Raw genomic sequence first — 12,003 nt, 5'->3', positions numbered from 1 at the left:
TGAGTTTAATATACAACTAGAAAAGGTTAATATTTTATATAAATCCATACTTTACGTTTCCATAAAATAAAAAAATCAAACTTTTGCACTGTTTAAAAAATACTTCATGGATTTTTAAAGACAACTACTTTGGCGAACTGTGGTTTTCCCAATAATACTCTAAATAGTTTATGAAAGCTTCCAAAACACAATATATACTGTCATCACTGCTCTTTAAAAAGGAACATTACCTTAGATTGGCGTTTATTCCATGGCATTGGAGATTTTTTTATTAATACAGCCACAAAGAAACCTCCAGTGTTCTGGTGATGTGGCAATATTCTAATGCTGGAGAGGGAAAAAAGAACTTCATGGTCAATACCAGCAATTGGGATTTTATGAAATACTTTATGAAATATTTTATGAAAGAAACATGCTCACATTTATTTTAGTGAAAATTATGTATCTGTTAAAATTAGGAAGATGAAATCATCAAGTTAGAAACAGAGTCTAAATGAAATATTCTAGCTTCCTATAGTGAATTGCATCAGTTGTAAAATAGCCTTAGTTTTATATTTGACTAAACTTTAGCATTGATAAAATGAGAATTTTAAATGTTTGATTTTTTTTTTTTTTTTACGATTATTCACTGCGAAAGTCTTTCCAATTTGCACACAACTGGTTGTTTAACTGCACTACTATTTTAATCAAGAGATCTAACAATAATACCTAGCTGTTACATAGCACTTTTCATGCCATTTACACACTTGTAGTAATTCTGCCAGACTGTAAATGAAGCCAGAATTTGTCCTTATGTTGTCATCAAGTAGTACAATCTTCCTTGAAATCAACCTATAATTACTTCTCACTGCCATATGTATTTTTAGGGTTCTAATCATAGTATCCAGTTACCAATGCTTATAATGAACCCCATCCTAGACACTAAAAAGTTTAGCGTTAGCTCACAGTTCATTCCTAAAATTTAACTGCCAGTTACTGCAAAGTGTCTTCCCACCACCATAAAAGCTAAACCTCAAAATTCCGTACCACTTTAAATCATTTTGGGAAAACGTACCAACGCTCCAGGTTCATTGCTTTTAGTTTTTCTTCATCTTTTATTGGGAACATGGTGGGCCGAATTTGGGTCTGCCTGTTAGAAGGCACGTCCTTCCAGGCTTCAAACCACTGTCCATCTTTTAGCATTACCTGCATGGGAAAATGGGACAATGTCATTTCAGCCTGCAATTTTGCATCACGTAACAATACAGTGACCAGGTGTCCGGTTTTGGACCGGAACACCTGGTCAAAAAGGGATCCTGGTGGCTCCAGTCAGCACCATTGACCGGGCCACTGACTGTTCGGTTGGTGGTGCCGCCACGCGGCATAGCGGGGCTGGCAGACTCCCTGCTTGCCTCCGCGCTGTGCGGCGCCTGGGTTGGGAAGCAGCCAGCATGTCCAGCTCCTAGCCTTAGGTCCACGTGCTTCCCTGTCCGCAGCTCCTATTGGCTGGGTCATGGCAGGGGAGGAGCTAGCGCAAGCGCAACTCGTGAGCGCTCAGCATGCAGCTGTTGAGGGATTGCGTGGCATGCACCTCTCCCACTGCTGCCTGGCCCTCTTCTCCTCTGACGCCTTGTGTGGCTGGGCTTGAGCTGCAGTGCGGGGCCTGTGGCGAACCGCAATGAGTCTCTCTGTCTGCCCATTGCCAGCACCCAGGAGTATGTGTATCCCTGTCTGAGTGCTGGGAATGCGGCTGCATCCCTCCCCATTCTAACCCCCCTGCACCCCCATTCCCCACCACTGCATCCTTCCCTGTCTCAACTCCCCTGCACCCCCATCACCCCGTCATTGCATCCCAACCTCCGCCTCCCTCACAGCATCCCTCCCCATCCCATCTTGTCCTGCCCCCGCACACCTACCCATCCCAGCCCTGTATCCCATACAGCGCTCTCCCACCCATCCTCTCCACCTCCATGTCCTTCACCCCCCACAGCCCTGTATCCCATTCACGTCCATACACTGCTCCACTCCCATTATGTCCCTATACACCCCTGTGCCCCCCACCTCCTCATGCACCCATAACCTTCTGCCTCCCCCTGCATCGCCATCCACCCCACATACCCCCAACACATCTCCTCTCTCCTTTACTGCCCCCTCTTACTCCTACCCTGCTCTCATCCTTAGCCTCTTTCCCTCCCCATCCTCTCTCCTCCACCCACACCCCACCCCCATCTTTTCCCCTCCAGCCCACCTTCCTCTCTTCCCGGTTGGGTGATTTAGGTAGCCCCTGGAAAAGTGTATGGAAAAGTGTCTCTGTGTAGGCAAGTGTGTGTCTTATTAATACACATGCACTGTATGTGTGTAAGAGACTGTGAGTCTTTGTATAGGGGGCTGTGTGTATTGCCACATGTGTATATACCTGTGTGAATAAAATTTGCAGCCTAACTCTGACTTTTATTCCTTTTGCTGTCTTGTGCAAAAAAAATTGATGACATAAAATGTGTATTCATTTCATACCAAGTTTTTAAAAGAGAAGGGAACTCTTAAAAAAAAAAAAAGAAGTATTATTTCTTAAAAAAAGTTAATCACAGAATCATAGAATATCAGAGTTGGAAGGGACCTCAGGAGGTCATCTAGTCCAACCCCCTAATCAAAGCAGGACCAATCCCTGTTGTTGACTAGTTGTTGTTGACTAGTAATTGCAGAAGAGCCAATGTATCATATGTTTCTCCCCACCTTTGTCTAGTTACTTTATGAACTCTTTGTTGCAGATTCTCTCTTTTTATGTGTATGTCCAGCACCTACCACCCTGGAGCCCTGATCTTAGTTGGGGTCTCTAGGCACTAAACAATTGTAATATTAAATAATGTGGAAGTATATGTGTTAGTGCATGCTAGATGTGTACACATGAACACAAGTGTGTATCTGCATGTAGATGTGGGTATCAGTTTCTACAGATTTATTTATATAGGTATCTGGACAGGTGTGCATTTCTGTGGTTGTGCTCTATGGATTTGTATTTGGGCTTCAGGAGTGGGTCTTTAATGGACCCATTGTAGCTGTGATAATGTGTGGTCCTAATTCCATACATAAAATTAAAATAACTTTAGTGAACAAAAAACAGAGCTAGTTACGAAAAATGGAAAGAGGGGAGGGAAAGAATCATGAAAACCTTTGTGAAATTTCATTTTTTTAAAAAATTACCCTTTATGACTATTTGGCTGCCAGCTCTAGCGTCATGTAACAAATAAACCCTGAATACATGGGTCAAAACAATAAATATGCCTGTTTGGCCTTGCAGTGAAAATGAGCAAGAGAGGGTGGGGAAGATCAAGTGACAGAGGGAGGGGGGAATGGAGTGAGCAGAGGCGGGGCAGTGGTGTTCGGTTTTTTGGAATTAGAAAGTTGGCAACCCTGTGTAACAACTAAAATCTGCTGTATCAAGATTACTAGTGCCAGTTGTCCATTTAGGAATAAAGTTTGAGGTTAATTTACTTGTTAATATAGATGGAACATAAAGAAATAATGCAGGTTGAAAAACTAACCACACCAAAAAAGGCGGGAAATTCAAAATTCCTGTAGGAACCTTAACTTGGCAATATTAGTCTGAGTATATTTGTATGGGATACATTTACCAAGAAAAAACAATCATTACAAATGGGCAAGGATATCAAGTCAACATTTCTGTAAGAATGGTAACATTTTCCTGACTTGTACGATTAATTTAATCTTTCTTATCACATTAATATATGTTTAAGAAGGGTGACCAGACAACAAGTGTGAAAAATCAGGACGGGGGTGGGGGGCAATAGGAGCCTATATAAAAAAAAAGAACCAAAAATCAGGACTGTCCCTATAAAATCGGGACATCGGGTCATCCTATTTAAGACAAAAAAGGAGTAGCTCTATTCTGCTGAATTAACTGCATACTCTCACATTTGGATAATATCAAAACTACATAGTTGTGGAACTCCAATGAAACAACAGCATGAAACCACAACTGCTCACACAATATTTACAGTTTTATGTTACTCTGTCATCACATACAATTTGATAATGAAGGGGTTTTGTACTAAATTTCAGTCACTAATATTTTACGAATTGTCAAGACTAGCACATGAAGTTTCAACTTCTAAAATTCAGCCATTTTTTAATTAGCCTTGTTCAAAACCTGCTTTTCTTGAAGATGTACTTTATACAAATTACTGGACTCAATGCTGGGGTAATTTGGTGAAATTCTATGGTAAGTGTTATACAGGTAGTCAGACTGGATTGATCTATTGGTCCATTCTACCCTTAAAATCTATGAAAACATACATCACAACAGTTTCTCATTCTCTGGTACACATCCCATGGACATTATCAGGTCTCCTTCAGCAGGATGTTCTGACATACAGTCAGAAAGGAAACAGCCATGGAAATACCAAGGAAAGCCTACACACCTCAGCAGAACAAGCATAAGGTGACCTCTGCTGAACCTCACAATTTTGACCTGAGAGAGTTCCATCCATATTGGTGTGTTGGAATTGTAATGGGCATTTTTGAATAAGATATGTTTTCCTCCCCCTACATAATGATCAGCTAACTTAAAAGCTGCCATAAAGACTGTAGTTTTAAAGGAAGCTAGTTACACCTTTGGACAGACCTGAGCATTAAAAGTTTCAGTGGTAAAGATTTATTTGAGAAAATTATGTGCAGTGAAAACCAGGAATTTAAAATGAGTCTTGCACTTAATCTTTACTGCTGTTTTCACATCCACAAATGCACTAAAATAAGGCTTAATGTACATTCTCAAGTAGATGACATAGGTTCAGGACAAGTAAATCTGCCAGTATTTCTCTACATAGTATTTATGCATTATTTTGAATATACATCTTAATGTTATGGAGAAGATTTCTATCCCGAGATCAACTTTTAGCATAAACATTCACAGAAATGCAGTACATCAGTTAACATTCTTTCTGGATATTTTGTGTCTGACTGCAGCAGTGTGTGTGTAAACCCTATCTTTTTGCTTATTTAAAAAGTAAAGTATGAATCCCAGTCAAGGGAAAGCAAAATCTTTTCACTTTGTGCTTTGCTATTTGCGTACAACTATGGATGCTACTTGAACCCCTTTCCATTTATGGTCAAGCTGGAGATGCAGCCTAAAACAACTGGAATCACGCTCCCCAACCACCATTCTATCTGTAAATACATTTAATCTGCCAGGATCCTCTGAAGCAAGATTTGTTTTATAAGTTTGGCATCCTAAGTTACCTCTGTTTTCCTTTCTTTTAGCTTCACCTCTACTTGCAGGCAGGTCTATTTTGCTAATGACTCTGCAGACAGGTTCTATTTCATGGTGAAGCTTTGAAAAGTGTAAATTAAATTGTAAATGCAAAACACAAGATTCCAAATTGCATATGCCATTACACATTTTGCATTTACAACATGGGTACACATTTTAAGGTTCAGCCTTCAGTGTCAGAAGGAGTAGGAAACTTAAAGCAACCTTCTAAGGTCGGTTTCTGCTGAAAGAATACAGGCAATCCTCGGACTTATGATACAATTGGTTCCTGAAGATTGCGTTGTAAGTCGAAACATCGAAACCGCAATCCACTCCATTGCAGGACTGAGCGTCGTAAATTTGAAGTCGAATCAGGGTGTCAATTCAGAAACATCATAAGTCGAAAATCGAGGACTCCCTGTATTTCAATAAGTCTGAAGGACCTGTCCACTTCTTGACCCTTTTTCCCAAGCATCCAGCTCAGCTACAGAACCTCAGGGATAGATAACTGGCTGGATAAAAAGGGATGGGAAAGAAGCCAGGTGGCTTCCTCTTTTGACAGATTATAACTTTTCATGCCTAAAGGTAAGAGACAATTTAAAGTGGATCTGACAGCATTATCAACAAAATGGGAGATAGAATTGCCTGAAATGGTGAAGTAAATTAAGAAACATGACAGCGATTTTTTCTCCCCCGGGAGACTGTATTAGTGGAGCCTCAAAAATGTGTAGAGTGTACTCTAGCTGGGGAGGATTAAAAACCTTGGTGTCATATTTATTGATATCATTTAACTTCTTCCAGTTTTATTAGCTTAGGCTAATACCTCAATTTTAGAGCTCTTTGAGTTACCCAAAGCTGTAAGGTCTGAGGCCTTTTTCTGCAGTAAAAGCAGCAGCAAGAGTGAGAAACAGCAGATATGAGCTAAGACTCAGAGTCACATTCTCCAGTTCCATCTAAATTGCATCAAAACAATGTAATACCGGGCTGTTAGGCAGGCACTCCTGTCCTAATAGTACTCACCATCTCCAGATAAAGAAACAGAGTATAAGATGTTCAAAGAAAACTTTGTTTGATATTCTGTTTGGCAAGGAACCACTTATCAACAGCTGTGATTGTGAAATCTATACTTCTCTATTGTTTGTCCTTTATGGTCCCTACTTCTCTACTGTTTATCTGTTTGGTCTCTGTCCGATTCTTTAATTGTTTCTGTCTGTTGAATAACTAAATTCACAAGTTTTAAATGAACTAAGGTGGTGGGGTCTAATTGGTTCAAGAATTATTTTGTAATGTGCTAGGATTGGTTAAAGAATTGTTTCATTATGGGCTAGGATTGGTGAAAAACACTGTTTTGTAGTACTTTAGTTTAAAATTATTGGTTAAGGTATAGCTAGGTAGTTTTAACTATATACACTGGGGTCCAAAGGGAAGTTCTTTGGAACCTAACTCTAGGACACAGCCCAAGTTCAGAGCTGTCAGACCTCAACAATCTGCTGACCACACCATGCAGAAACTAGAGCCCCTTAGAGCCCCGGACGATCTAATCTTGACTGGCAATCGAGAAAAGTTCATCTGCCTTATTGGGTGTGGTGAGCACTGTAATGCTTAGTGTGTGTATTCTGTTTTGGTAATTGTTAACAAATAGAAATTAAGGATATTACTGTGTAAGACTCTTTCCCTGCTAAAAGGCCCTGCAGAGCCCTGAGTCCACTGGGGATGGGTGTTAGCCCTGAGTCCAAGGAGGAGTAGAGCCTGGAGCCCACCTTTACACTTGGAGGGCTAAAGTTGTGTCCCTTACTTCCTAAGTACCCAAAAAGAGAGGGTGGGGGCTGAGAGCCCTAAATTGTGCAGATAACAAAGCATGCATCAAGACTGGGACTATGGTATATATCTTTACAGAAATATCTTCTGAGTACCTTCCATTGTGTAATCCCTCGCATCCACTTCAAGCCTGGCAACTCAGAAAAGACATCAGCAAGTTCTAAGGCACCTAGAAAGCCAAATACGCAAAAGCAAATAAGTATTTTTGAAAACATAAACTTCAGGGAAATTGTTTAGAGGTGTACTTCTATGTAACCTTTCAAAACATGATTTTCTATAAAATTATACACCATGTTGGGTAAGATAGAGAGATTTATTTTGAAATACATTTTGTACTTCAAGGTAACAAAGAAGATACGAAATTACACATCATTATGAACAGATTTTTAAAAATCCAATAAGAATTTTAAAGAAGTTTGACAACAGATAAAAGTAAAGGATAAAAAGACAATGCTACACAACACTGGCTGTCGAAAATGACTTTATAATTCGATAAAATGCCCATTTCCAACCCTGATAGGTTATGAGGCATCAGACTTTCAATCTAACAGTCCCTCAGCAAAACACTATTTCTAGTATTTAACTCATTACTTGGTAAAATGCTTCAAGATGCTCTGAACATGAACAAAATTACATTTTCTATGATTCTTTTAAGTGTACTTGAATCATCACCCATTAAAAAAAAAAGCCACACACTACTGGTTTTTTTTTTATTATTAATAAATTTCTGTAACTCAGGATTGCTATAAATGAAAGAACAGAGAAAGGTCTTTTTCTTTACTGATTTTCAGTTTACTTGCTTTATGCATTTTATAGTATTTTGTCAATTCACTCCCCTTTGTCAACCAAGCGGTCACGTCTTTTATTTGCACAGGTATTCCACCCAATAATAAAAAGGTGAAAATCTTAAAATAGAAAAACATAATTGTAAACCCACCAAATTGGCATGGGATGTCATTTTTCAAAGCTGTCTCAATTGGAAGTTAGTCACAAATATTAGAAGGACTCCATGTACAGTAAAACTCCTTGATTTGAGCTTCAGTAAAGACAGACATTCAAAACCACTGGAAATAATTTGTAAGTATGCAGTTTGCTGATTCAGTCAGAAAAGAAATGTTTGCTTGGGGTGGGTCTAGTGTGGATAATAATATAGCTTATAAAAATCTTCATGTGAAAGTCTAGAAATACCTTACAGATGGCATGAAACTGATGTGGGATAAAAACCAAAGATGTTAAGTGATTTAGTCAAGGACACAAAGGATGTCAGCAGACTCAAGAACAGAACCCAGGCCTCATAACTCTCAGTCCCCAGGCGGAAGGCACTAGAACACAGTTGCCCATGAGCTAGTGTCATTCCCTGATATTTGGTAACATCCCTCAAACAGGCCTAGGCTACTTACTACCAAATACTGCTGCATCTGATCCTCCTCCCATAAAATGGCACATTCTTACTTAACAGTTGTGCTCCATATGTGCTTGCTACAGTGACAAAAATAAAGGTTTAACTACTTTTTACTCCTGTTGATGCTACCAAGGCAACACAGCTGAGTCTAAATGAGTCTTTGGTACATCATTTACAGAACTGTTTAAGATCCAACAGTTACAGCTATAAAATCTACCAGTGCTGATCAGTGGCGTAGCCAGGTGGAAAAAACAGGGGGAGCGGAGATTAAAAAAAAGGCGCCACCCGCTAGTACTTACCCGGCGGCGCTCCGGGTCTTCAGCAGCCCTTCGGCGTCGGGTCCTTCACTCGCTCCAGTCTTTGGCGCTGAAGGACCCCCCTGCCACCACAATACCGCCGAAGACCAAAGCGAGTGAAGGACCCGACGCCGAAGTGCTACTGAAAACCCAGAGTGCCGCCGGGTGAGTAAAAATTTAAAAGGCGCCAAAGAATTAAAACGGCGCCACTTCTGCTCGGTGGGGGAGCAGGGCGCCCCCAGCTACGCTATTGGTGCTGATAGGATGTTGCAGGAGACCTTATTTGGTCTAGAGAACTTTTATTACAACTGTTGATGTAAGAGGAGAAAATTAGGCAGCTTCCCTCCCATTCACACACTGGGAGTTTCTCATCTATACTGCACTCATCCCCGGCATTCTAATCTGCATATCTCCCGTTACTGTGAATCAGTAAGATTTTAATGTATTGTTCAGTAAATATTCAGCCAAGATAACTCATTTTCTCACCTTCACTTTTTTCCAGCAGGGATGCAATCACAGCTTCATTTTCAACAGGATTCAAAGAACATGTAGAATAGACCATCCTACCTCCTTCCGCCAGTTGTTCTACACCACGGGTTGCAATCCTTAACTGCAATCTAAAAGAAAAGCGTTTGTCTAAACGATTCAGGGACCAGCAAGACTCCCATTATCCCTTGTACAAAGCACCCTGTTACAGGTGACGCTTACTTGAAACCTCAGGGAAAACTTCATTACAGACATTCTAGCTATATTAAATTAGGCATTAAAACAGGACACACAACATTTAAACACAGAGCTTAATTTCCTCACGCCTCTATTGAATGTGTCCATTACCATAGTATCTGAATGCAGGCAACCTATCTTGGCCACTATCCCTCTCTGGACCAGGAATTCTAGCATTAAAATCAACAGAATGAGAAGCACGGCCAGCACAACAGTTAGTGTTGTACCAGAAAGACACATATCACGCAATACAATATCCTGGATGGGGATGTGCATCCACAATACAACCCTGCCCCTAAAATAAACCCCGTCAACTAATTTATTTCAACTACTAAAATACTACTGTTTCAAATACACTTTCTTAGGTATACAAAACACTGTTAAATTTTAAAGAACTTAGTCAATTAAGCTATTTCCCAAAAACCTTACAAAAAAATTTCTATGGATTGCAATAATTTGTAGTGTTGAAAAGCAGCATATATAAATCTGTACAACAGAAAGTTAGTACAATATTTACATATCAAACCATATCTAAATTGAGAAGTTAGTAAAATTAAATAATTTTAGGTTTTAAAATAAGATTTTAGAAATCTCATTTTTCTTTAAAAAAAAATCAAATTTACAAAAATATGCTTAATTCCAGAATTCACATAAACCCTCTACCACCAAACTACAGTGTTAAATTAACAGCCATGTTTGATGCATTACAATAGCCAAGAACCCAAGCTGTTTATTTGTAAAACAAGGTCAGGACCAATCTTTTATTCATATTTATCAGAGAGAACAATACAGGGATTTCAACAATATTCGTATTTTATTTTACATTAGACTTTTGGTATACAAAGTGGACACTGCCATTTTAGGCTTAAACGGTCTTCCCTGCAGCTCCTGCCATTCGCCTTCTATCCAACTAGTTGGCTCACTGCCATTACTGTGCCCCCCACTGCTAACAACTCACTTCCAATGGATTCCCTGCCTTTGCATTATTTGTGGGGCCCTACCAATTCATTTTGGTCAATTTCAGTCATAAGAGTTTTAAAGGTCAATTTCACTTTCAGATGTTTACATCTGAAATTTCATGGCGTTGTAAATGTGGCGGTCATGACCCAAAAGGGGAGTGTAGGGTGTTGCAAACCTATTGCATGTGTGTGGATGGGGGTGGGGAGTTGCAGGATTGCCACCCTTACTTCTGTGTTGCTGCTGGCAGGAATGTTGCCTTCAGAGCCCAGCATAACCATGGAGTTTCCTGCAGCAGGGGGAAGTTCCTGGGGATTTGATCCAGCCCCAGAATGGCCCCTGCAGGGGAAGAGGAAGTCCCATCCCTGCCTAGCCCCACCAGGACTAGCAGCTGGAGTCCAGTGCACAGTAGGAATCCCCCACTGGGGCACCCCCAGCCCTGCCCCTCCCCTATAATAGATATCACAGGGGAGATCAGATTTCACAGTTCACTATGTGTTTTTCATGGCTGTGAATTTGGAAGGGCTCCAGTTATTTTGGTATTCATAAAAACCAAAAACAATAGTGATGCTACCCTATCTTTAATGTAGACTGATCCCACATTTGGAAGATTATCCCCTTCTCAGAAGAAAGTACAAGGAAATTAGCGGTTTGTTGGGGAAGGGAAAGGTGGCAACACTTCATAATTTCTATTTGTAAAACTGTAACACTTATGACATTTTCTGCAAATATATACAGGAATTAGAATATGCACTTTTACCCATGTAGCTGTAAGCTATTTTGTGTTGTCCATTTTTTCCACACATCTATGTTTTTTCTCATGGTTCCATCTCCACTGCAACAGAAGTTTATATGTTAATTCACAAATGAAAGATTTATGATCTACATTTAACTCTATGCTGAAAAATAAGTAAATACAAAAATGGTGGTTTAACCCATGAGGCGACAATCCATTTTGATTCTAACCCCAGGGGATTCATCTTAAGAGCATGCTAAACCCCGAGCAGATCTTGTCTCAGACTCTAATATTAGCCAACCGTGAGACAACGGAACAATAATCTGTCTCAGTTATTACCTGGAATTCCCACTAAAAACTGGAACAGCAATCAAGTTAGACATAGATTTCCCCCTTTTCTAATTATTTCTTTAGGGATTAAAGGCAGTCACAAGATAAGAAAATTGTGGAACAACTATTTACAGGCAAAAAAATAATTTCTTTGAAAACAAATTAAGTTTTCAAAGTTAATAATCAAAACATGATAAAGCAAAATAAAAAAAATACATCACTAAACAAGTACTTTCTTCACTATTATTGCAATAGTGCCCAGTCAGTATTACAACCCCATTTTTGCTAGGCACTGAACACATGTAGGAATACCAATCCTGAACTAAAAAATTTACTATCTAATTTGATGCATATGCTGCTGGTTATCTTACCCCAGTTACTCACTTCAACACATTCCTTGTAACCTACCAGACCCAAGAGCAGCGCTCAGACTCCTACCTCTAAGTTAGGGCAAACTAGATCTTCCATCTTAATCCAACTATTTAGATCCAAAGTC

The 12,003-nt window shown here is 39.7% G+C and overlaps 1 protein-coding gene across 1 annotated transcript in view; it reads right to left on the bottom strand.

The window, feature by feature from the left end:
- NSUN2 (NOP2/Sun RNA methyltransferase 2) overlaps window positions 1-12,003 on the bottom strand; it is a 49,067-nt gene that overhangs the window by 23,225 nt on the left and 13,839 nt on the right. Inside the window, exons 8-12 of the mRNA XM_084619034.1 lie at window positions 11,202-11,276; window positions 9,248-9,378; window positions 7,159-7,232; window positions 1,055-1,185; window positions 231-327 (exon numbers count right to left, since the gene is read on the bottom strand). Of these exons, the coding sequence (XP_084475160.1) occupies window positions 231-327; window positions 1,055-1,185; window positions 7,159-7,232; window positions 9,248-9,378; window positions 11,202-11,276 (508 nt within the window). The remainder of the gene's footprint in view (window positions 1-230; window positions 328-1,054; window positions 1,186-7,158; window positions 7,233-9,247; window positions 9,379-11,201; window positions 11,277-12,003) is intronic.

The sequence above is a fragment of the Lepidochelys olivacea genome (assembly GCF_965140295.1).
Source record: "Lepidochelys olivacea isolate rLepOli2 genome assembly, chromosome: 2".
Lineage (NCBI taxonomy): Eukaryota > Metazoa > Chordata > Testudines > Cheloniidae > Lepidochelys > Lepidochelys olivacea.
Note: the sequence above shows the minus strand (reverse complement) of the source record. Positions and strands in the feature narration are given on the sequence as shown.